Here is a 27,255-nt window from a genome sequence, read left to right on the forward strand (position 1 = left end):
AATATATATCAAAAAGATGGCTAAGTAATGCGCACATTGAAGAATTGCTTTATTGTCACGTCTAATAGAACCTTGAGAGGTGGTATAAAGCCGGCAGCTGTTAGGATAAAAGCAAACCTTTGTCACAAATTGTTCTGGGCGAGCTGTAAATACAGCAACACATTAAGAAGCAAATATGATGAGAAAGACCAAACCTGCCACCTTTCATTAATGCAAAGTATCACCAGGTCAGTATCGCAGACATGATCACGGGTATGGCGGCCAAGCAGATGTTTAGATCTGAACGCACACAAATAATTGTTAAATTTAATATGGGGCCGGGGGAGGGGAATTCTGCGCAACAAAAAACTGACTGGGAAAGGGTTATTATTATTATTTTTTAACAACAACAACAACAACAACAACAAAAAGGCAGCAAGCTCAGAAACATGCCAACGTGGAGACTGGGCAATATTTACCTCTCTGGAATTCACCCAGTCTTTGGGAGCATAAAGGGAATAATACTGCTATTATAACTGCAAAGCCTTCCAATGCACAGTTCATTTAAAAGTCTTTAAGCCAACTATTGATTATTCGTGTCAACGGAGGAAAGTAAGGATAAAAGAAAACACTGAAAATCCAATAGCTTATTTTTCCCACTAGTTTCTATTTCATTCATGATCCATTCTTTCCAAAGGCCATTAAGAGCAGCAGAAGTGATTTCATTTTTTCTTCCTCTCCTTTTCTCTGCCAACCTTCGGGTGGAGGTGCTAATGAGCTGGAATAAACTCAAATGAAGGCAGAGGAGGTCTGCCCGGGGAAGTCAGGGACTTTGATAATCCACATAGTGGGGCCCCTGTCCCTGATGATCAAAAATTAATTGCCACCTTCCAAAGATCATTTATAATATCCATTATATAGCAAACAGACTATTTTTGACTCTGGATCGCTTTTTCCAACTGAATCTATTTAAATAGTCCCAGAGGTCAAATATCTGGCCACTCCTTTAAAAATATTCTTTCAAAATATGATAAATGGCTTTCTTTGGCATTTATACTAATAAAAACGTATTTTATCTCCTCTTACCACACAAACTTTACTTTCTCTAAATAGCCCACTGCGAACATTATCAGTGAATTTTGCTCAGTGTACAAATATTTTATGTATTACAATGAGGAGCAGGACGCAAAACTTGCAAATATTTATTTTTAGACATATGGGAAAAAAAGCAATTAGAGCTAAAAATGTGAAGAATGAAGAACTCACTTAGAAGCAAATACATTGGACATGCAAACTGTTCTGCCATCAAACTTTTATTCAGATGCCATAGAGCATATTAAGAAATATCACTTGCACACATACAAAAAAAGAAAATATTCCTTCACAACTGAAAATATCCAATCACTATAAACAACATCTGGGGGTCATTAATAACTTACTCTGCAGCTGAATTAGACAAATAATAAGTGGCCTGACTCAGAATTCCTAAACTTCTATTTTTGAAGGAAAAACAAAACATCATACCATGACTTATATTCGCAAATGCGGATGCTCTCTGGGTCCATACAGCAATCGATTTGCGGACCCATGCAATGCACACGTCGTTGATGCCGTTTAATCGCTATCTCGCGCGAAGTGGTGTCCTGTTTTTGTTTTGAGGAAGTTTAAAATCATAACATTGAGTTCACTCTTTGCTCAGAGCCTTGTGTGTAATTAGCATATTTTTCAGACTGGTAAGAATCTGACCATAAGCAGCATTGGGGAAGCTTCCCATTCCAAACTACTACAAAGCCTTTCGTATGCAGCCTTATAACACATTTTAAGAGCAGGTGTACTGTTCAAATATTCCAGTCCTAAGATAAAAGAACTAACTATTTTACTGCCACTGTGCTGAGACACCCTAAATATTTATACTAACGGGAGTTGAAAATAGTATCCGAGAACAAAGCCAAGGATATTTCTTCCACTCATTAATAGCAACAGTCTTCGGCAAGACAGATGCCAAAAAGCCAGCACTTTTCTGATTCACTGGGTCCCATCACATGGTCTGTTATTATAGGTTTCATGGGGAGTCAACAGCCTGGTTGATTTATGGGCAAGGGAAAATAGTCTTCATGACAATCCCTATTTACATTTTTTAAAAATATCTGTAAAATATCTCTCTGGAAAAGTAAAGTACACAATCCTTATCACGTTTCGATGTCTCCAGGATCGGTGGTCTCCCCATTGAAGGCATCTGACAATGATAATGTTTTTTATTTCTTAGTGGGTACATATGAAAATGATGTGTGTTACAAATGATGTTGTCTTAGATTTGATAAAATCTAGTACCTAGTCGTTTGGTCTGCCTCAGGGGTCAGCAGACATTTCTGTAAAGGGTCAGAGTGGAAATATTTTCAGCCTTGCAGGGCATACTCAACTTTGCACAACAGCAGTCGTGAATGAGACAGAAGCACGTGAGAGTGGCCTGGCTGTGTTCCAATAAAAAACTCTAGATGTGACCCATGGGCCATACTTTGCCTTATTTAGCACTTGGTGAGAGTGGACCCGGTGCACACTGAAGGGACACTGAGCTTGACAAGGTGCCTCCGAAGGGCACACAATCTGTCTCACTCTCGTTCTTTCCTAGTGTCACACCTCACCTACAGCAGGTGCTCAGTCTATGTCAGGGAAGGCTAGGTGACTGACCATGCTTAAACTCACAGGAATCGGGGCGCCTGGGTGGCTCAGTCGGTTAAACGTCTGCCTTCCGCTCAGGTCATGATCCCAGGGTCCTGAGATCAAGTGCCGCATCAGTCTCCCTGCTCAGTGAAGAGCCTGCTTCTCCCTCTGCCCCTCGCCCTGCTTGTGCTCTCTCGTGCTCAAATAAAATAAAATCTTAAAAAAACAAAACAAAACAAAACACCTCACAGGAATCATCATCACATGGCAACTGTCCAGGGCTGAGGAAACACAGACTGGGCAGGTGAACGTGAAGAAGGTCCTCAGCTATTTCCATGAGTACCTTTTTTTTCTTTTGTCCCTTTTGTCAAAAATTTTGAGCACAGGCTGGATTCTTGGGGAGAGGGTCAGATTCTGAACCCAGTTCTCCAGACTCCCAGTCAAGTGCCCTTTCTAGTACATTGTGCTTTTTCTTAATTTCTGCACTAGAATGTATGCCTCCAAAATCACAGCTCTGCACCTTCTTTTTTCTTAAGTAGGCTCCACACCCAGCATGGACCCCAATATGGGGCTTGAACTCACAATCCTGAGATCAAGACCTGAGCTGAGATCAAGAGTCGGACGATTAACTGACCGAGCCACCCAGGTGCCCTATGGCTCTGCACTTTTGCTTAAGGAAAGGCCTTTTACCTGAGCCGGTGACTGGCCAGGGAACATTCCCTACCTTCTGCTGCGACTTGTCAGCACACTGTAGCACAATCGCGCCTGGATGGAAGCAATTAAGGAAGAAGGAGGTGGCTGGCCATAATGATTACATCGTCGACTTCCATTCCCCATCAACCCTGCCACCAACTACAACTGCAGGCGTTCCTACAGCACCGAGTCTCAATCTTCAGTGTGCATCAAGTACGATTAAAATATTGGTGACAGGACGTTGCCCATTCAAATTCAGGAGGTTGGAGACTAAAAACGAAAACTTTAGTGAGTTCTTCAGGAGACCAGAAATCTTTGCATGAGCTCACTTTCTTGCCTAAGCCCCCCCAGTATTCATTGAGGAAATTTTTTCCTGTTGTGCTTTAGAGCAGAAACTCTGGATCGTCATTCTGAACACTGGGTTCTCAGCATCCTCAACCTTAGCTGTAGAAGGTCCAGTAGGAAGGGCTGATTGTGGGTAAGCGCAGAGCTGGCTCTGATTAGCCCACAGCTCTGCTATTGCTTAGAAGGAAAATAATGTTGGCACTAAGAGATTCTTGGAATTTATCCGAAAGAAACCATCAAAATGCTGATGTTTTTATAAATAAAGATGTTCATCACAAAAAAAAGATGTTCATTACAGTGTTAATTATACATGAAAGCAACAAAACTAAAAACCCTGGAAGAAACGAAAACAAACTTCTAATAGAAAGGGATTATGTAAACTCTGATAAAGTCATTTGATGCAGTATTATGTGACTATTAAAATGGTGCTTGTAAGACTGTTTGTAATAATATAGGGAAATGTTTATTTTGTAATGACTAGAATTTTATGATGTAACAGTTGCATATATAAAATGTTCTCAAGTAAATAAAAATGCTTTGGAAAAAGTCTGGAAGGAATTTATAAACCCTGATGAGATTACCGGTGATATTTAGGCAGGCAATATCAAAGAGTGGATAAGCATACCAGCTTTGAAGCTCTACAGACCTGATCTGGAATCCAGCCTGACCACTTACTAGCTGTGTCACTTTGGGCTGATGTGATCTTTCTTAGCTTCTGCTTCCTCCCCTGCAAAGTGACGGTTAATAGATTCCTTATGGGGGTGCTCTAAGGAGTAAGTGAGATCATGTATGGACAGGACTTAGCATAAGGCCTGACATATGGTACATGCTCACAGAAGAGTGGCAATTATTATTATTATTATTATACTTGTCCTTTCCATAATGGAATTAATTGCATAATGAGAAAAATATTTTGAAAAACATGAACTGTTTTTTACTATTTTTTTTTCTGCTCCCTGAAACATGGTACAAAGGGGATGAGGGATGGGGAGCATCTGGTTGGCTGAAGATCCCGGTTGCCTAGGATTTGTTGCATAGGATCTCGCGGCTGTGAGGCCATGCCCTTAAGGACGAGGCCACATTTGTGGGGACGGCCTCAGGAACACAGATCCAGAAGCTGATGTCCACATCCCATCATGGTCTTACCACTACTGCACTCATGTTTAGCTGCTGACTTTCCCAATCAGTTCTTCAACTGCCCACTGGGGTCATGGACACTGGTCCTCAAGGTTGTACAAGGTTGTTCAGGGGCAAGACAATGAAGATGGGGTGATGGCCATTTGAAAAGTAGGAGGAACACTCATCCATGTGAAGTACCTTCCTCTCACGAGTTGTGAATGGCCTGGACTGAGGGTGGGTGGAGTGGTTGCTGAGTTGGGAGTGGCGAGGCCACACTCTCTGCTCTCTGAGGCTACCTCCTCATCTCAGCTCCAGCAGATGACACTGGTACCAATGGTCCACAAGACAATTTAATGGGGGCTCCCAATAGCCCTTTTGTTCTAGTCCTGACACATTTCAACTTCCTTTCTTCCCACAACTATGGGATAGAATGCATTCTCAATAGCATGGGACCTGTGAACTAGACTAAAGACAGACCTCAAAAGAACCCGCGTTTACCAACATCCTTTCTCTTTTGGAAGATGTCTGTACTCGGGGATGGGGCAGTATAATTTCTGGCACTATGTGTGACATCTTTATTAAAATATCTCCTATTTTAAAGACCTAATGTTCATGTCTGGGACTGTGGGAGGAAGAAAGTGTGACATGTTCAACCCTGCATGTTGTGAACTTGCTTCATCCAAAGATGGGGTTCTCCTTAGTGGAACTCTCCTGAGAGACAGAAGACTTCATCCTCATCTACAAATACCATGGAGCAGGTCAGTGATCCACAAAGTATCCTCCGGGTGTAAGTGCCACCCACCAAGTAATCTTCCTAATAACATTAAACTGGTGAAGACTTTTCTTTCCCAACATTTTCCGATGAGTCCAGCCTGAATCGTCATCTATATTATGTTCCAGATCCACATAGCCCACATTTCACTGGAACTTGTCAATGTCCTATATGTTAATGACTCTGCCACTGTTCCTTGGTTTTCACACTGAATTCTGAGATCTGTAGGTTAGAGACTAGAAAGATCAGTGTAGTGACTTCTGGATACCACTTGCCTTAACTTACTGTACTGCTTGACTTCCTCAGAGAACACCTTTCTAGGTTGTGCAGAACTCCGGATCTATTAAACATCGTAACAAATGAACAATCTTCAACCAAAGACCTTGACCAGCTTATGAAGAATATTCCTCTGGTTCGAAGACGTGAATAAATGTTGAGAAAAACCATTTCCTTTGATCTAGATACTTTCCTTTAAGAATTAAATCAACTGGCAATGAGCTAAACCTTAAAGATTGAGGTCAAGAAATACTTGACTCTAAGAAAGGAGATAAAATGATGATTTGAAGCCTTCTGGAATTTAGCAGGATTTTTATATCATTTCCACAAACATATGTTGATACAGAGGTAGGTAAGGCATGATTCTTACCCCCTCTAGGAGCTTAGAGTCTAGGGAAGAGAAATGCAGTAGAATCCATTAACTTTAATACCAAGCAGAAGAAAAAAGCAACTTTGGAAAAGTACTGAGAAACACAGGAGGACACAGAGTGAAGTGTTCTAGATGATTCTTTGGAAGCTACAATTTCAACCTAGAAGCAGCCCCTTAAATACCCAGGAAACCAACCAGGCACCTCCCCTCACTTCTCCCCCCCCCCCACCGCCTGCTGCAAAGTTGATGCATCCCTCCTTTTCCTTCTTATAGGCCCAAGGGGAAATTTCCAATTTAATAAGACACAAGTTGATTTTTCCTCCAAGAGGTTTCCCCTGGGTCCTAACCATAATGGGGCCTCTGGGAGAAGGACTTAGGAGCACCTGGTCCCTCAGGGGAAGGAGACATCTTCTAGGAAGAAAAAAGTTTTGCTTGTGGAGGCTGTTTTGTTTCGTTTTTGTGTGTGTGTTTTAAATGTCTATGCTGATAGCTAAAAATGGCAGAGGAAACAACCTCTTTCTCTGAGCTTCAAAGTCTGGAGTATTTTCCACCTCCTCACCTGAAATAACTTCCTTCTTTTTGAATCTCTCAAGGTCCGGTTGAAGATCCATGTCCTCTCAGAGGCCTCCTCTGACATCCCGGCCCTCTTTTACATCTTTCAACTCCAGGGGCACCTCCAGTTGGACCTCCTCCAGTTAGCCCTCACCTCAGTGGACTGCCTTGCAGTCTCCAGTATGTGGCAAAGCTTTCCCATTTATAAAGCTTGGCAGATACCGTCTCCTCTGAACATCAAAATATCAAAATAAGTCTGGAATCTTAGCCCGTGCTCCTCTCACTTCAGGCTGGAAAGTATGTCCCCTGGGGTCAGGGGACTGGGGTGGGGACGCTAACTCCCACTCTGGCAACATGCTGGACCTGCGACCCTACAGAAACTATGTTATCAGGTTATTCATGGGAAGATCCAGAATTGTTAAGAAGATCACAATAATATTTGTAGTGGCCCATTACTCTACGTCTTATCTCGGCCAACTTGATTTTTAAGTGTCTTGACAGCAGAGACCAATATCCCAACAATGCCTGGAGTTTTGCCTTCAACAGAGTCGGTGCTCAATGAATGAATGTAAGCACCCAGCAGCATTAGAACATACCAGTCTTTTTCTGCCCAAATCCCATCTGTTCTTCAGTCCATGATGGCAACTGGAGAGCCAAAAAGGCCATTCAGAAAGGAGATTCTAAGGGAGAGAATTTCTAGGCAACTTCCAAAGGGAGCATAAAGCCCAGATGATGGAATCAAGGCCCACGCCAGCTGCAGTGAGATTTCCTGAGCAGGCAGCACAGCCTGCTCCTGTGCCAAGAGCCTGGCTGCTCTGCCTCCTTCGAAAACCCATTACCAAGTCATGGCAAGCAAAATGTAATTTTAAAAAGGGAAATGATTTATGTGCTACAGGAATAAAGAAGTGACAGAAGCAGGAAAGCTTGCATACATTTCATTTTTTGGAATTAGACCTATAATTTTTTCATTAAAGGGGGATGCCAAGTTGGGAAAGCCAATGTGTTCTAAGCAGACAATTAGAGAGAGGTGTACAATCGAAGTCCTGTGAGCATCGTGACCCCATGCCTTAGAAAGAGCCCATGAAAACACTGGGCAGTTTACTGTCTGCCCCTTTCAACCTGCAGCTCTTACGGGACTCTAGATTGATTATCTGTTTCTGTGATGAGATGGACAGCATCACTCTGGGAGTGTGTGGAAGAGACCCCAGGGCAGTAGAGGCTCCATCAGGGAGGCTGGTATAATACAGATGAGCGAGGACGGTGGGTGGCATCAAAGTCTCCGGATCCCATCCAGTGGTTTTCAGATTTTGAATCTTCATGATCATTCCTTTCCTGACCACTCCTACACACACTGATCTTTCGAAATCCTTCAGAACCCCTTGTACATTCATTATCTAGAGAGCTGGTGATCAGTTATCTGTTTTTAGGCAGCTCGATCTCAGGAAGCTGGAAAGATCTCTCTGAGTCGGGTCTAAGCTGAAAGGCAATCTAGTGTAACTGTTAAGAGCATGGATACTGAACCAGACTGTCTAGGTTCAAACCCTGGTTTTGCCACTTGATAGCGAGGTAACTTTGCTGTGCTGAAGTGTCCTTATCTGCAAAATGGGGAGAGCAAGGATATTGACAAACGGTATGCAGGTATCCATTCACTCATGTAACCAGTATTTATTATTTATACACCTTCCATATGCCCAGTCTTGTTCTGGTCCCTGGGTACACGACTGTGAACATGCTCTGAAAGAGCTTACATTATAGCACAGGTGGGGATGGGGGAGGCGGACTATAAACATATAAAGAAACAAATATAAGAGTTAATTTCAGATAGTGAAGAGTTACGGGAAGATAATTATATGTTGGGTGATGGGGTGGAGCCAGACTTGTGAAAAGGGGAAAGTCAGAGAAGACTTCTCTGGGGATCAGACATTTGAGCTGAGGCTGGAATGATGAGAGGGAGCCAGACCCAAGATATCTGGGGAAACACATTCCATGCAGAAGGACAAACAAACAAGTATTTCTGGAATGAGCTGATGCTGAATGATTTTTAGTAGCAAATGATACCTTATGTCCCCAGGAGTCTGTATAGGTATGAAATAATTCTGTAGCTGTTTTTTGAGGAACACTATGGACTCGATGTGTGGTTAAGGTTGTGTTGGGTGATACAAGAGGTACAAGAAGATTTAGTAAACGAGGGGTACTTAAGTAGTACTCGCCATGTACCGTCTAAGGGCTTGAATCCTCACAGCTCTATGAGGTATGGTCTATACCCACGACATATGGTCCATGGCCATCCCATATTTTCCCAACCCTCTCCCCACATACGACATTGTAAGATCATTAGGGGTGTAAATTTTTCTGTCTTGTTCATAACTGGGTGCACAGGGACCAGAACAACAGTTGGCATGTAGTAGGTGTGTAATAGATATTGGTGGAATGCGTAAATGGACAAGAACGTCCTGTGTGTTAGGCACTGTGGTGGGCTCTCAGCATCCCCAGACAGCCTCTCCTACAGTCCAGGGAACTTTACTTATTTATTTATTTATTTATTTATTTATTTATTTAAAAGATTTTATTTATTTATTTGACAGAGACACAGCGAGAGAGGGAACACAAGCAGAGGGAGCGGGAGAGGGAGAAGCAGGCTTCCTGCTGAGCAGGGAGCCTGATGTGGGGCTCGATCCCAGGACCCTGGGGTCATGACCTGAGCTGAAGGCAGCCGCCTAACGACTGAGCCACCCAGGCGCCCCTGGTCCAAGGAACTTTAATCAATCCAGTTCCCTTGACAGGATAGAATGAAGGGCTTTAGAGGGTATCTTTGGCATTAAGAGGATTTTAAAAATCAAGCGAATGCAGACTTATTCTGAACTTCATTCTACCATCTTTACCCCTAACTAGCACTTTTGCCTGTGATTTTTCAATGACCTGGTTCTTTCCTGTAGTGTGTGTGTGTGTGTGTGTGTGTGTGTGTGTGTGTGTGTGTGTGTGTGAATTGATAAAAATATTTGTTTCACCCTAGAGAGGAATATGTTGATCTTGCTAATGTAATGGGATATAACTTTCTTGCTTTTCTAAATGAAACGCTAGGTGAAATATTAGCCAATATAGACACAAATCCTTTCTTCTGGAGTGAACAAGAGTTTATTGTACCCAGGAGTCCAAATAGTTTTTAATAACCCATTGAGTCCCCTCAGCTACAAAAAGAGTCCGGAGTTATTTTAAAATATCCTTCCAGATTCCAAAAATAGAAATTCACAAATCCTACCCACTCCCATATATCATGACTCTGAAAAATTAGTTTATAGTAACAACAAAAAAATTCGGGTCATTAACCTTCAAGAGAGACGGTACCCTAGCTTCCAACACCTCTGCCCAAGGAGGTCTGCTCCCCATCCCTCTTTGTGTCTCAGGTCCTGGAAGCCAAGGCCATATGCTAATCATTACAGGTCCTATCAAGCACATCCAATATACCACTACCGGCAGATTTATTTGGGTTCAGCGGACTCCACTGTGTGATGAACTTAAACATTCCTCCGTCCCTCCTTGGGCAGCACATGCAACAAAGAGAAGGTAACAACCATGGTCTTGGTTAGACCATTCTCTAGCAAAAAACAGAAGCTCTAGAAAATGTCCAGGACAAAGCAGTCCTCCAAGAGAGACCTCTAGAGGTTAAGGACATCTGCATAAATAGCAATATACAAGAAGCCCGACTCCTTTCCTACTCAGCTTCAATTAAAGAGAAACATCTGCCTTGTTATCATCTGGGAGATCGGTGGGCACTGCAGGCAGGCAGCGAAAGCCTGAATGTGGACAGGGGCCAGGAACAAGGCCATTTGATCATCGAAATCCACTGTGACCATGAAACCTACTTTGGCAAGGAAAAAAAATGTTTACTCACTTACAAATTCCCATGATTCTTAACAAAACAACTGCCTTTCCTTTCATTTCCAGCAAAACATGTGATGTTTGGAGGGGAAGAGGCAGAGTCCAGCTCATCCTCTGTGCTTCAAAATAATTTTACACATCCTGAATTTTCCTCCATAAAACGTCAAGGTTTCAGTCCCTCTTCTGTTTCCTTCCCTCCCTTGGCCTTTTCTTCTTTTGTCTATAATGTCATTATTTCACCCAACAGGAAAACAGAAAGGAAAAGTTCAGTGCAGAGACAGAAAAGCTTCTTAAAAACATAACGTATAAAGTAGAAAACTTTTCTTTTCCATTAAGGTTCTAGGAAGAGTCCCAGAGCCTTAGAGAAATGGTTCCTTTATTATTTACGGAGCGAGATTGGTTTGGATGGCTCTAAATTGTCCAAAGCCCAAGATTCTAATAGAAACAGGAGAGAATCTTCATTGATCACAAGGACTGTTTTTTTAATCAAGCGAATACAGACTTAGTCTAAGCCTGATGATGAGCTATTTCTACCCAGTTTGAAAGATGGGCTAAGTGGGGGCCTTATGTCACTTGCCTGGAGGAACAGCAAATCAGACACGTGAGCCTTGATTCATACCTAGCCGATTTGTAAGCCCAGCACTTTCCCCCCTAGACTGTGCTATCCTCCCTGGGCTTCAGCAAAGGACATGTTTCAATACTGATATAGCCCCGACTCCCCAAGGGTGAGAGCCCATGGTTTCCTGCATGTGGACCAAATGTCAAGACAGCAGCCCATCTCATCTCTGCCCCTTTCGGGTGAATTACCACATCCTTCCTTTAACCCCATCCCATTCCTTGGTCAAGGAACTACCACCCGCCCCCCACCACACACACATCCTGACTCCAAAGAACTCAGAAGCATGACTTATGTCTCTTCACAATTCAAAACTCAAACTAAAATTAGTCGTATCTTTTATTATTTTTTTAATCAACCATATCTTAATCCACTTAGACCCACCTTTAAGGACAGATTTCTTTTTTTTTTTAAGATTTTATTTATTTATTTGACAGAGAGAGACACAGCGAGAGAGGGAACACAAGCAGGTGGAGTGGGAGAGGGAGAAGCAGGCTTCCCGCCGAGCAGGGAGCCCGATGTGGGACTCGATCCCAGGACCCTGGGATCATGGCCTGAGCCGAAGGCAGACGCTTAAAGACTGAACCACCCAGCCGCTTTTTTTTTTTTTTTTTAAGATTTTATTTAAGGGACTGATTTCATCTCATTTATATATATTGGGTCCACCTTACATCTATCTGATAAAAGCTAGTTACTTAAAGCTCTCCATTCATCTACGGTACTGTGCACGCCTGTTTGGATTCATCCGTCAATGCTTCGTACATGGGAAATCAACCCGTGTGATATTAAGGTAAACACTGCGCATTACAAACTGGCGGACATTTTATTGTTCTAACAGGGAAAATAGACAAAATGTTTGCACGTGTATCTGTTTTCTCTACAGCACAGACAATAATACAATATACATGACGGTATCTGTTTTACAAAAGAGGAATCAAATTATAAAAAGAGGTAAAAGCAAGGTGGGGGGCAGTTGAAGAATGCCTCACATTCAGAGATCCTACCAGGACAGTGGGGGCAGGAATTACGCGTAGGGTAAAGATTTTCACGAGAAAAATAGTCATTCCTGATGTCACTTTGCCCTCATTACTATTATAATCTCATTTCCTAATTGCATGTGCAACACAGCCAGTATTCACAATGCTTTAGTTTCAAAAATAGTCAATTCTCTTGTGCTGAAAAAAGAGCACACCGCCTTTAAGAGCATTGTAACTGACAAGACGGAAGGATGCAGGCAGGATGTCGAGGCTGAAGCTTTTCAATCACCTGCCATTAGTATGATTCAATTTATGCTTATGTCATAGGCTTAGACATTGCACAGTGCTGTAAAGCAGGGAAGGGACTTGAATAAAATACAGGGAAGAAAGCAGATGGTACGCTATCAAAACCCTTCAAGCCTAAAATAACCTTTCCCAAGTAAGGAGGATAGTTAATTAAAACCAGGATATATTTACTCTATTCTGAATATCTCAATGTAAATAAAAATCAAAATGACACCACTGTAATGTGGGACTAAATGATGAAATTTCATCTATTCTATTTTTCTTTAATAGTTTCTAATCAAACTTTTCATTAAACAGCTTCATAAAATTCCACGGAGAATTTATTTATAGGGATTCACTGTAGATTTAAAAGCCTTACTTTTATTATTCAATTAAACTTGTTATTCAGTGGACAACATTGAAACAATGAGGGGAGGAGGGGAGGTGTCTGAGCAGTTGGGAAAGGTCGTCATACAAGAGAAAATGTGGATCATCCCTGCCCAGGAAAGCCCAGTTCCAGAGCCACTGCCTGGGTTTGTCCCAGCCTTGGTCCACGGACTCATATTCACGTCCCCCTGGTAGAGAGAGCACCAGAGCATTTATTAAGGGTAAACAAACCTAGGGGAGGCCAACAGTTGACCCACGGTGAAGGCAGCCATTCCCAACGTGGAGAGTCAGGACATGAATTACAAGTGATCTAGGTATTTGCAAAACTTTTCTATTAGCCTTTCTCCCCTAGCATTTAATACCAGACCCAGTCCTGCCTTATTCATGAAGCGTTCCCTGACCCCTCCCATGATCACCTCCACGCACCACCACCCCCCACCACCAGCCCCGCTGCTAAATTCCTCCTGCACTTGCTTTCTGCAACACTCACCAAATACTTAATCATTGACTTTCTTGTAACATTAGTTAACCTTTCAGGTGCGTTAATCCTGTCTTCCCCAATTAGATTTTTAAATCCTCCAAACAAGCAAGAACTGTGTTTTATTTATCTTTTGAACACCTTCTCCTGCCCCCACTCCATAATCCCATTTAACAGAAGAAAGCAAAAAATATATTAGTTAATAAAATAAACATTATTTAATCATAGGAAAGCAGACACTGTCCTTTTGAGAAGGGCCTTGCAGGTACTTTATGGCAATTTATGAATTTCATGTGTCAAAGGTGTAGCTGCTAAATGCTATAAACTCTTTGCCATCAGCTCCGCCATTCATCCACCTGGTGATATGGCTAATAAAACTTGATTTTTACAGCCTAGGCATACTGTTACCTAAATTACATTTGACCAATTACTGAAGTCACCAAACGTGTGGTACAGAATATATACTGTGTAGAAAATTCATCTGTGGGCCCCCTGGCACCCGCGGTAATCTGACAGAAGTGTTTTGGTCATCTGGCAGTGTTTAATATTAGGAACATTTGTTTAATGCTAGTCACTAATTAAATTTATGTTCTTCTACCAACTGTTAGTTGGTTGGAGAAACCCAACCCCACGTTTTAACAAACGCTTTAGCCTGTGTTGATTTCAAATACAACCAGTTGGAGGTTTAAAAGGGTGGTCTCTGGAAATTTAGATGGAGGACCAAGAGTGGAAGGTGGGGGAGGGATGTGGGTGAAGGTGTTCAAATCAGGTCAAAAATAAGTTTTTTTGGGGGGGTTCACTTAATAAATCGAAATACTACACAAAGTGCAAACTACTTGAAGTACAAACTCAACTAAGAGAAAAACCTAATATTCTAATTATTAAACTAGCCATCTAGAAGCTCTTTAAAGGTACCTTTATTCCAAAAGAAAGTTTCCACTTTAAGAGGCTGGAGAAGAAAAACAGCATTAAAATTAGCTTTACCAGAAGAAAAGTTCAGGAAAACATTCAATAGTCAGATGCTTGTGTTTGTGAGAACATTTAAAACTAATTTAGTAACTCTTAACAACCATTGTGATCACTGTTAAATTGGAACTTCTTTCTATTACCAATTCCAGACGCAACAGCTTTGAAGCTCAATGACTAATAACTCTTAAATTAGCCAAAAAGGTTAAAACATTTTTCATTATGTTACATTATGATACTCTAACTCTGACTAGTCTTAAATGAGGGAAAGCATTCTTTCAGTTTTATTTAGTGTCAGGAATTTACAGACCTCTTGAGCGGCAAGCAGGACAGAGGGTTTGGGAGTAGGCGATAAGGGGAGAAAAGCCCTCAAAACAGAAGTATTAAAAAGGGTCAATTTGTAAATGCTGATCTGAAAAGAGAGGGTATTTTTTGAAAAGATGTATTGGATACATTCATCTACTTGAATACAACGGTTATTGGAGTATTAAAAATATGACACTAAATTCTTCTTGGAAGAAGGGATAAATAACTTGTATAAACACTACTATTCTCTTCTAGACCGACAGTCATTTGGTAAGGCAGAGTTGTGAAAGGCATCCGAAAAAAAAGTTTATAAGGAAAAAAATGCCATGTCCGATGAACCGAGGTCCCCTTCCTCTTTCCTCCCTTCCTTCTTGGATCATCCCCTCATGCTCACCACTACTTACAAGCTCCCTATAGCAGGTAGAGGGCTACTGGGGTCAGGAATAATCAGATTAGAGAGGCCAGAGTGGATTTCCCAAACCATGCTGAGGCCTGTAACAGTTAAGCAGAATAATCTGATCTGAATAATCCACAAACTGGGGAGCCTTGGGAAGATCTTAGCCGACAAAATCAAGGAATGTTCTGACTCAAAATGATGCCAGCAGTGCTCTCTCTGGGCCACGGGTCTCAGCTTCTTCTCTGCCCAGGTCCCCATTTAGCATGGGTCAGCCATCACACTGGTTGCGCCGTGGTGGAAAACCAAAGAAGGGGTAGGGCGCGAGGTGGCGGCAGGGAGAAGGTCTCATGCCTCTGTAAATACAGGAATTTCCAAGGAACATGTCTAGGCTGATAAAGCACCCCCAGGGTATTCTGATATCCCTGCCCAGCCTGTTGAGAACCACCGATATGATCCAATCTCTTCAACAAACAGATGAGAAACTGAAGATGTGAGAGATGTGATCCTGGCTTGCCTCCAGCCATTCACTGCATCATGCAAAGGCTCCCAAACCTATGATATATCTTCTCCTTTGCTTCTATCTAGAGAGACACATGACTGATCAGCTAGGAGAGATGCAGATAAAATTATGTGTGCATATATCCATCTTTGGGGGGCGTAGTGTATAAAGATATATATATAGAGACACATATATATATATTTGAATATAGATAGATATATAAATATCTATACATATTTTTATACACTGTGCCCCCCAAAGATGGATATATATGTGTATCCATACATGTACATGAAAAAATTAAGGGGCGTAGGGATCTATCATCAATCTATCTGTTGATCTTATAGTACAGAAGTGGTTACAACTGGTGCATTTTTATAGTTCCTTATCACACTGAAAAGGGAGTGATCAGTTAAAAAAAAAAAAGTATCTGTGAATAGCCAAAGCCTTTTAAGAAAGAACGAACATGAAAGCTTCCTGTCCTAATGTCCAATTTCAAGGTCGACCAAGCAACTTCAGAACCTATATTGGACAACAAATTCTAAATAATTACCCTTTACCCTGGCCAACAGAGGCTGCTCAGGAGGCGATGATGCTTTATGCCATGATACTTTGGGGGGGGAGGGGCGGGCTGGCACATAGAGCTGGTGAAAATAAGCCTTGCTCCCATCACTGCTCTTCACAAGAACCCAAAGCAAGGAAACACACAAGCACAAGTTTCATGTGGGAAAACAAGCAAACAAAAAAAAGACTCACCAAACTCATCGCATATACTCTCATTTTCAATGAGCGTTGGGTGGTCAAAGGTGTCCCTACAGTACAGGATCTGGGGGTTCTTGCTGACCACGGCGATGCCCCCCAGGGCTAGCGCAAACTGGTCCGTTAGAATGGAAGATGGCTTATCCTGGATGCGCTTCAGCATCGATCGGTACCGGCAGTACTGAGGGTAGCTGAGAACGATCACGTTCGTTTCTTCCTCGTCCTCCCCTAGACAAACAAGAAAACACTTCCGTTACCCTCTTGCCTCCCACAAAGAACCGTCATGGCCATGGCATAATTGCATTTGTCACTCTGCTTTGGTATGAAAACGTGTCTTCAGTGAGACCCTGATACCCGTTCATCTTTCTCCCCGTCTGGGTTACGGTGGCATTCTCCCAGCCTCACCTCGCCACTCCAGTTCCGTTAAAAAAGCCTCGGGTTACCAGCAGAGAAGAGAAAAGGTGGAGAGAAGAGAGAGAGTCGGGGTGACCTCATAGACAGATTATGCAAGGTTTGGGTCATCAGCAAGCAGCAGAACCAAAACAATGTTTTTCAAAGAGTCTGATATATATTTCAAACGTTAAAGTCATCATCACCGGAAAAATCAGAATTTTGTTGAGCTTCTGTCTACATAAATTTCCAGAGCCTGCTCTTTCTTTAGATTATATAATCATTCAGTGCTAGAAGGGCCTGAAGAGGTCATGTGGCCCCAGAGAGACGTCCATAAGTTCAAATAGCATCATCATCTAATCTGGTGGTGGTTAGGGCTGTTCAACAAATATTTCTGGTTCTCTTTGTGGTCTTGTGGAAAGACCACGCGTCCTGGCCCATTGGCGTCAAGTGGCCCTGTGACTTGTTGTGGCCAATAAAATATGACAGGAGTGAGTGGCGACCTTAGGGGCCAGTGTTTGACTGACAACACTCTCTCTTTCCCTTCATCCTGGGCACCTGTCATGAGTCAGATAGCAGCTGGGCTGCCAGTTAGGGTCTTGGAACAAGAGCTACGCGGAGCAGAGCCCCTCGTCGGTCCGCAATGGACATAGAAACAAGCACAAGGGAAACCTTTGTTGTTTTAAGTGAGGCTGTGATCTGGGGGTTATTTGTTTTTGCAGCATGATCCATCCCGACTTGGTTGATATATCCACCTTCCTTGCCCTCCCCCTTTCCCATGCTCCCTATTTTCTAATGTGCCTCAAACCCATCTGGTAACTTGGCACAACTCAGAGAACGATGCTGAGAGGACTCCCCAAGCATCCTGTGACAGCTCCATCAGAACCAACTTAGCTCAGAACGTTTCAGCAACTTTCACGAAGCTCCCTTTTGCCGCTTATCTACACCTCACGATATTAAGCACTTATTTATAAAAACCAGATTCGGCCCGGAGGACCCCTTCCTTCATCTTAAGCTTGAGAAATGGCAAAAGCTCCCCTTTGGTAGCCTGCCACCTGCATCATGTCACGATGAATTTCGGCTCCATGACCTAGTCTGCCATCACTCCCTATAACCACACCATCAGGGCGTTTGTAAGCAATTCCCAGATATGTCACTGGCTTATCCAAAGGGAAAACACTCAATATTTTGAGTTCTTACCATGCTGCAGGGAATTGCACAAGACAGTTGTTAAGGATACCAACATTATCGTGGCCATCTGGTAACCAGTGGGAGACAAATGAGGAAGGACAGAACAAATGATGGAATCTAACCAGTACCAGTGGAAGGTGTGCATGTGACCTTCTCAGATAGGAGGCCAATACCCAGATGTATTTCTAATTATGTTCACTTAGTTCCTCAGGCTGGAGGCTTCTTTGAGAATGGAGATGTTTAGCTGCTTTCAAGATGACATCTTTTAACAGTTTACATTTCTTAGGCTCCTGCCTGGTCTGTGGGTATCCACTTTGTCAGCTGGCATATTTAATTACAAGGAAATATGTTTACATTGAACGCAAGTCCCCAAATGAAGTTCAGTTTTGAAATGCTGATATACGTCCCAAGACACTTCAGTTTGAGATTTTTACCGCAGACCAAGACACGAGTTCACACTTCGGGTTCAAATGTGTGCTTTCTAGAAGAGCTAAAGCACAAAACGTTTGACTGGATATTTTCACCAAACATCATCAGAAACTCCAGCGTACCTAAGTCCTATTCGAAGAAGCAGTCCCCGAATGTGTCAATGGTATTATTATCCTCTATTTGTCCAAGACACCATGGATGAGGGGGAGGGGCGTAACCACGAACCCCCGGACTTGTATTGGCATGCTCAGCATCTAAGACCGTCTCCTGCATATATACTGTGCACACAGCTCCCACCATTCTATCTTGGTTGTGCTACTGGATTTCTGTACCGGAGGGACGGCTGTGCTGGTTTCTCCAAGTTCTTGGGATGGAGGAAGCTCTGCTTTTCAGGCTGAATGACGGCAAAAGAATGGATCCTTCAGAGTTCATTTTCTAGCAGATGATGTCCCCTGGATTCTTGGGAGTATTTCACTGCTTCTTGTCCCCTCATTCTCCTCCTGTTTTTCTCCAACCATTTTTCATGATAATGCCACCTCCCTCCTGTTCTTCTCCAACCATTTCTCTTTCTTTTTTTTTTTTTAAAGATTTTATTTATTTATTCAACAGAGAGAGACACAGCGAGAGAGGGAACACAAGCAGAGGGAGTGGGAGAGGGAGAAGCAGGCTTCCCGCGGAGCAGGGAGCCCGATGAGGGGCTCGATCCCAGGACCCTGGGACCATGACCTGAGCCGAAGGCAGACGCTTAATGACTGAGCCACCCAGGCGCCCCCAACCATTTTTCATGATCATGCCATCTCTAACCGCTTCTTAATTCTCTGTTGTGGATGCAGTCAGCTCCCTGTCTATCTTTGGTGCTTAGAAATGACCTGGGTTTTTTTGATTGTTTTTGTTTTCTCTTCACCTCATCCTAGCTTGAAACATTTATCCTTCTTTCTTCATGCAGTTCCCAAAATACAAGCCAAGCCATGAATCTGCTTTCTGTTGAAGAAAAACCAGCAAGTTCCCTCTGGTCCACGTCCTGGAGATGTGTCCTATGATGTCCATTCATTCTGGAGACAGCCTCTCTCAGAGAGCTCCTGGGCCTGCCCACATCAGAATCACATAGGGTAACTGGAAAAAGGCAGACTCCAGGGGCTCATCCAGAACCACTAACTCAGAATCTCTAATTTACATTTTTAACAAGCTTCCAGGTAGCTCATGCACATTAAACTTTGAAACCACTACCTCTGAGTCTGAGTTTAGAGTTTTGCACAGACTTATAGTAATTTATTTAGTTTGGGTTTTGATCTCTCTCTTTCTCTATGTATGTGTGTACACACACACACACACACACACACACACACACACACACACAGAAACACACACAGCTTCCTCCACTTTCGATGGGCTTATGTCCCGACAGCCCCTTGTCAGTTGAAAATATCCTAAGTTGCAAATGCATTGAATACATCTCACCTACCAAACACCATAGCTTAGCCTAGCCTACCTTAAATGTACTCAGAACACTTCCATTGGACAAAATCATCTAACACAAAGCCTATTTTATAATAAAGTATTGAATATCTCATGTCATTTATTAAATCCTGTCCTGAAAGTGAAAAACAGGACAGTTTCACAGGTATAGGCTGGTTTTGTGTTGGACGTTCACCCTTGTGAGCACTTGGCAGCCTCGGAGCTGCGGCTGGGGGGTGGATGCCCAGCACCACAACAGTATCAAGCCATGTACTGCCAGCCTGGGAAAAGATTCAAATTCAAAATTCAACGTACGCTTTCTACTGAGTGCGTTATCGCTTCTACGCCATTGTAAAGTCAAAAAATTGCCAAGTCGAAATGTCACAAGTTGGGGTTTCTAAGTATATATATATATATACTTATAACCTGTTTTCAGGTATATGCTTCTAGCCAAACCCCCACTGTACCCAGAACAGAATAGGACAAAATTCCCTTCTCCTTGCCACTCTCCCAGGATTGTTGTAGGTTGCATAGAAGACAGCAAATGAAAAAAGACCTCGTAACCAAAAATAAGAGGGACAGAGAGACTGTTGGTTTAGAAATACTACCATGATTTCTGGTACTGATAGGAAAACACAAAAATTTACACTGGTCTTTCACAAAACACATCTCTTTTGCTCCTCACAACAACCCTCTTCGTAGGATTACGGCTCGTGAATCTCCGCAATTCAGAGGCGAAGAAATAGGCTGAGACACCCAAGTGACTAGTCCAAGGCTCTCAAGGACACCTTGAAAGAGAGTGACGGATGTGAGACTGTCACCCAGTCTTTTCATTCCAAGTCTGATGGGGTTTTCATTATGACAAAATGTCACAAATACTAATAATAGTAACATCATTATGATCATTAAGGTAATACTTTGATTTCTCTTCCTACGTGGGTGTGGTTGAAGGAAAATCTTTGTTTATTTGCAGCTCATTATTACTAGAGATTTATTTTTTTATTTTTATTTTTTTTAAAGATTTATTTATTTATTTGAGAGAGTGAGAATGAGAGAGAGCACATGAGAGGGGGGAGGGTCAGAGGGAGAAGCAGGCTCCTCGCCGAGCAGGGAGCCCGATGCGGGACTCGATCCCAGGACTCCAGGATCATGACCTGAGCCGAAGGCAGTTGCTTAACTGACTGAGCCACCCAGGCGCCCTACTAGAGATTTAATTAAGGTACAGTATTGGGGATGAGGATGATGGCCTTTGGTCACGGGAAATCTGAAACTTCTGTCATCAAGAACTGCACAATTCAGCCAGTTTTGGGTCAGAATTTCACTCCAGTTAAGTTAGCTTGTTGTGATTTTGGAACACTGCAACTCACTCCGCCATGATTTAACAGTACGGACACATCTTTCATGCACAGTGGTCCCCCCCGCCCCATCAGAGTTTTTTCGCTTTCTGCAGCGTGTGGTCAACAACGGTCTGGAAGCAGATGTTCCACTCTGAACACATCATGAGAAGGTCAGTAGTGGCCTAACGCTATGTCACAGTGCCTACGTCATTCATCCCATTTCTTCTCGTCACTCAAGCATTTTATTATCTGACGTCACAGGAAGAAGGGTGAGCACAGGACAATAAGGTCTTTTGAGAGAACGAGACTACTTTACTGTCCAATTTTACTATTAGTTATTGTTATTAATCTCTTACTGTGTCTAACTGATAAAGAAAACTTTTTCATAGGTTGTATGATTAGGAAAAAACAGTACAGATAGGGTTTGATGTTATCTGCAGTGTCAGGCATCCGCTGGGAGTCTTGGCATGTATCCCCCATGGATGGGGGGGTACTATGTATATCACCTTTCTACTTTCTACCCACGTAATAGGAAATAAGGCCTACTTTAAGTTATGCAAGCCCAGAACCCCTGCACTTCCTGAAGCGCTCCCATACTAAGAGGCTAGAGGCCCAGTTGGGACCTGGTTTAATGTGGCAGTGCTTAATAATACCAAAACAAAAATTATGATAATTTTGTTCCTTATGAAAAGAACCCTCCAGTTGGACCAGAATTTTGGCATTGTTTAGACAGAGGCAAATTTCCAACCTTACAATTAGACATGCCTAGAGGAATCACCTTTAATATTTACAGGAAAAAAAAAAAAAGAACACCCCTCCCCCCCCCAAAAAAAACAGACCCCCAAAGCCCATGAGACCCTTGGGACTGCTAAGAAAATTAACAAAGCATTCTAGGTGAGAGTAAAGAGAACATCCAGCATAAATGTGAGACCTGGAAGAATCAACAATTCATCTAGGGTAAAGTTCACTTCAGAGAAACTTCACCCTACATGAATTTGGGTAGATGTGCTTAGTTAACTGGAGAAATATTTTTTTCTCAAGACAAAGCATGGTCACCTTCACATGAAAGGTATGTATTAACAGAGAATAAAATTATGAGTTTGGAAGAGCTTTCCAGATCTAAAATTCTATGATCCTATAACTTTCCCCTAAGCCTTTGCATTAACTTCTTCCTCATACAGCTACAAAACTTTTAAACTGTTCAACAGCTGTCATATTTTATTTTGCCCTAGTACACTAAGAAACAAATAAAGCCAAACAACCCTTTCAAGAATTCTTATTTAAATTCCTCAGCTACTTCTTTCCTCCTTATGCATTTCATGTACATATAAACAAACACTCGTATGCAGTTACCCATGAAACAGAGGTTGCCGATAAATGCTGCATAGGACATTCTCCCCTTTCCAATTCATAACAGGTCTAGCAGATAAATCTAAGAATGAATAAAGAATGGATAAATTGCACATTTGTTTAACAAAAGATAAACAAAGTGTTCCTGGAACAAAGATTTTCTTTCAACCACACCCACATAGGAAAAGAAATCAAAGTATTACCCAAGGAATCTTACTCTAACACACTCTAGTCAGCGGCAGTTGGTTGGGTTATGTAGGCAGTACTTGATTTCTGTCAACAGAAAATGATCAGCAATAAATTCTTGGTACCAAAGACTGAAATTTTAAGCCGTATTATGATATTCTATTAAAATGTCATCCCATTCCTCAATTCTCCCCTCCACCAAAGGAAAAAAAAAAAAAACAAAAGTGAAAATGCCTATTTTTAAATGAAATATTCAAAGGGAATAAGAGACCCAAAATTACTAAACCTCATTTCAACTTCAATGAGAACTTTGCCTATTAAAAGTTAATACCTAAAGTACACTGCTTGTAATGCTCAACCAAAATTACTCTAATCCTGTGCTTATATCATAATTACACGTTTTGTTAACCTCTCTCAATGTCAATTTTTCACTTATTTATATATTTTCAAAGTCCAAAACAGAATTCCACAGAGAAACTGTAATTATAACGTGAGACTCCACCCAAGCTTTTCAAACAGTAACTGTATACCATTGCTTTAATCCTCAGAGTTGGGCTGGGAGTGGGGAAGGGGTGGGGGGGAGAGGGTAAGAGCAGGCATTCATTCTGAATAGCACGTTGCTCAAGTTGTCTTTATACAAAAAGAGATGCATGAAATAGCAAACACAATGAATTAATGGAGCATTGACTTTCAAATATCCATAATGCTATTTTTTTTTTTAAATAGATAATGGTGGCCAATGCACAGGAGACTGAAAACATAAATTCCAGTGGAGAAATCTGCTTTTATCTTTTACACAACATTTAGAAATGTAACTTTCTTTTTCATTCTTGGGGAGGGGGGAGAAGGGAAGGCTTGTTGCGGAAACATCACACTATTATGCTTACTGAAAACCACTATAATCTACTTCTAAAATCAGTAAGCTTAAAAAAAAAAAAATCTTAAAAAAAAAAAATCTCTGCACCAGGATTTTATAGAGCCTGGTGGAAAAAGTATGCATGTTCCTTCCTGCACCTAATTACCTCAACTGAAAAATCTGCCAAGTATTTTGCCCTTTAGTTCTCTTAATCGTATTAGGGCAAATGCATTTGGATGCCAATAGAAACAAACATTTAAAGATTTTCACTTAAAAGATTCCAAATATGTATGAAGGCTACGCTTGAGACACAAAGTCCCCAGTCCTTCAAAGACAACATAGACTGTTCTTTTTTTTTTCCCCCAAGCAAATATGAATTTGCTCATGTTATAAAACTTGATGTCTAGTTTTGAGACAATTTAAGTAAAATAATGTCAATATGAGAGGCTCTTGCAATGATTTATGCTTCTTTCTGTTACTTTATTACATTAGGCATTCCTTTCTCAAAGCTTTATACTTTTCACCGTGCTCCTAGCAACCAACCAAGGGCGAAGCATCAACTTTATGTACCTGGCACTAGTCCAATTCTTACTGCTATTGACAATTATACTGAAGTTTCCATTTAATTGCTGCTCTGTTGTGACACTGAATATTTGTCATAATTAGGCATTTCCTATTTTCTGTCCATTCATTTTTGATTATTACAGAAAAGGAACATTTTTTTTTTATTTCAGAAAACCTAAGCATGAAAATTCTACAGATAAGAGCAGCTACAGCTGTTACTATCATTACCAACACTGTAACATGCAGAAAAAAAAAAAGAGAGAGAGAGAGAGAATATAATTTCTCGGAAGGTAATTTTCCTTTCAGTCTAAGTGCTCTTATTCATCTTACAGTTACTCAATGATTTCCTGTTCTAATTACAGGACACTATACAGAAAGACATTTGTAAAAGCAAAATGCAGCAGTGCATATGACTACATAGCTTGGATTGGTTGAAAGTGTTTAAAATTCCGAAGTTGTACATCAACTTCATCAATTCCTGAATGTAAGTCCGTGTAAGTGTGTAACGCGTCCCACCATATTTCTACATTTCTCCTAAGGCAGTAAGCTTCGTACCCGAAGTAAGTACACATCAAAGGGGAAAATACATTTGCAGTTAAACTGATGTTGAAGAGTTGGGGTGGGGGAAGATGGGTTGTTGGTTGTTGTTTCCCCCCCATCAAAGCTGTTAAATTGGAGGCATGCCAAGACAAGGAGTGGAAAGTATTAATAATAAAAATAAATTAAATGCCTGATTAAAAGGGAGAGAGCACAAGATTCCATCCGGAATAGAAATGAAAGAAAATGCCACAAACTATTTCATAAAAACATACTGTGACGTAAATTACACATCAGTATTGCACTGTTGTGGTTATTTTGAGAAATGGTTTGTACTGTAAGTCAGCTGGTGCCGCCCCACCCTTGATGATTTTGTAATTCTCTACACAGTAAGCAAGTGGGGCAGCCCTGAGATTGCTAAGACAGAAAACAGACCTAGCCATAGAGAGCTGGCAATAAAAAGATAATGTACTTTTAACATAACAGAACAAGAAGATTGGCTTTATTAACTAAAAAAACGACTTTAAATGGTCCCCAGCTTGCCATTTGTTTTGATAAATGGAAAGACAGATCTTCCCAGGATAGGCCACGAAAACATCACTGGAGAACTTATATAAAAGGAAATGTGGGAAAATATCTCCGTGCATGGTTGTAAACAGAACAAAGAATATTTCAAATGCAAAACCCTGGGCTTTTAACTCACTGTTTCCCAATGCTGGCCACTTCAAATACATGGACACACACTCACAAAAATATGTATTAGAACGTTCACATTGGCTTTTGCCCTGACTGTTGCTTCCTCACTCCGAAAAGAAAACAATACCAGACTGTACTAAAACCAAACACTGCCATCGCTCTGAGTAACAAGCGAATCCACTGGGAAGCCAGCCAGCTCCACCTCCAAGGTTCTCCCAAGTGGCCACTGAATTCTAAGCCACTTTCAGGAGCCACTCTAGATTTCATTCGGAGGACTCTTGCATCTTATTTCCATACGGCTCCTGTCTGCTGAATGTGAATGTCACACAGGACCATGGTTACTCCTGAGACCACGTGGCCAGATTGACAAGTAGGGAAAGCAGTGACCACATTTGGAGCAGGATCCTAAGGGGCCTGACCTAGCTAACTTGCCTTCCCTTCACCCACTGTTGGGCTACAGTTAGCCATTCTCTTTCGGTACAAATGAATTTCAGTATCTGAAGAAGAAAATATAAAGGACCCACGAGAACACCAGGGAGCCAGGGCTTAGACAAAATTTCCCCTACTCTAAAAAGTGTGCCAAAAGTTTTCTCAGAGGTTAACTTACACATTTATTTATTTACTAGTGGTCCAGGTAAGGCTGTTATATTGGATTTGAACTTCGTTAAACTCAACCTTTTCTTGGCTTACAAGGAACTACAACTGAAATCCAGTCAGCCCTGTGGTGACCATGACAAAGTTGTTGGAAGAGAAGGAAACCTCACCTCGTTAGTCCAGCTGGCTTTAAAAACCATAATAACTTTTGCCATCTTTCCCCTTATAAATTTATATGGATTTTTATTTTCAAGTTGTATCTTAAGCTTGCCATCATTGAGAGAACCACAATCCCACTATGCAGCAGCTGTATAAACCCTTTACATTTAAGAGACCCTCCTGAGCCCCCACACTCATGAATAAACCTCATTAAGGTGTGATACGGGACAGATCAATAGCAAAATAATTAACTTCCACACATCAGTCTCTCAGCATATAAGATCCAAATGTGTGCCTTAGCAAAATGACCAGTCACTATTTGCCATGACTTTCATGGACAAGTAGTCAACACTTATCAGGCTAAACTTCATAAATTCCAACACTGTTTATATTAGGGGAAAAAAAAAACCCACATGTGTATGGAGAGCTAAACAACAAATGGTGTAGGAATGACTAATATTGATTACTTAATGCCTAGCATTTTGAAGACATTTTATACATGTATACATACACATACACACACATATCTGTGTATGTAACGGATGGTACGTCTACTTTCATTAAAACTGTGTGGCCCTTAAAAATAGCAAAATTAAATAACTTTCAGGGCAAGCAAAGATTCTGTTACATTGAGTGAAAAAAAAGTAGGTATGAAACAATATATTCAAACCTACGTCTTTTGTTTAATAGCGTTACTGAGATGTAAGTATATTCACAGAGTTGTGCATCCATCACTACAATCAAATTTAGAACATTTTTTTATTCTCCCCGAAAGAAACTCTGAACCCTCTTGCTCCCACATCTCGCTACCCCTCACTAGTCCTAGGCAACCGCTTAATCTACTTTCTGTCTCTACCAGTTTGCTTATTCTGAACATTTAATATGAACCGTATCATACAATATGTGGTTCTTTGTCACTGGCATCTTTCACTTGGCATGATGTTATCAAGGTTCATATATTTTATAAAGTGTATCAGTATTTCATTTATTTTTATTGCTGAATAATATTCCATTTTATTGATATGCCACATTTTATTTACCTGTTCCATCAGGTGATGAGACATTATTGTTGTTTATACTTTTTGGCTACTATGAATAATACTGGTATCAACATTTATTTAAAGGTTTTCATGTGGACATATGTTTTTATTTCTCTTGTGTATATACCCAGAAATGGAATCGCTGGGTCATGTGG

The 27,255-nt window shown here is 41.5% G+C and overlaps 1 protein-coding gene across 1 annotated transcript in view; it reads right to left on the reverse strand.

Moving 5' to 3' along the window:
* Window positions 1-27,255, reverse strand: part of ARID5B (AT-rich interaction domain 5B) — a 176,756-nt gene that overhangs the window by 73,372 nt on the left and 76,129 nt on the right. The window contains exon 4 of the mRNA XM_028123975.2: window positions 16,314-16,544. Within this exon, the coding sequence (XP_027979776.1) occupies window positions 16,314-16,544 (231 nt within the window). The remainder of the gene's footprint in view (window positions 1-16,313; window positions 16,545-27,255) is intronic.

This window comes from Eumetopias jubatus, unplaced genomic scaffold (genome assembly GCF_037043125.1).
Source record: "Eumetopias jubatus isolate StellerSeaLion01/CBP00866 unplaced genomic scaffold, mEumJub1_p1.0 scaffold_17, whole genome shotgun sequence".
Classification (NCBI taxonomy): Eukaryota; Metazoa; Chordata; class Mammalia; order Carnivora; family Otariidae; genus Eumetopias; species Eumetopias jubatus.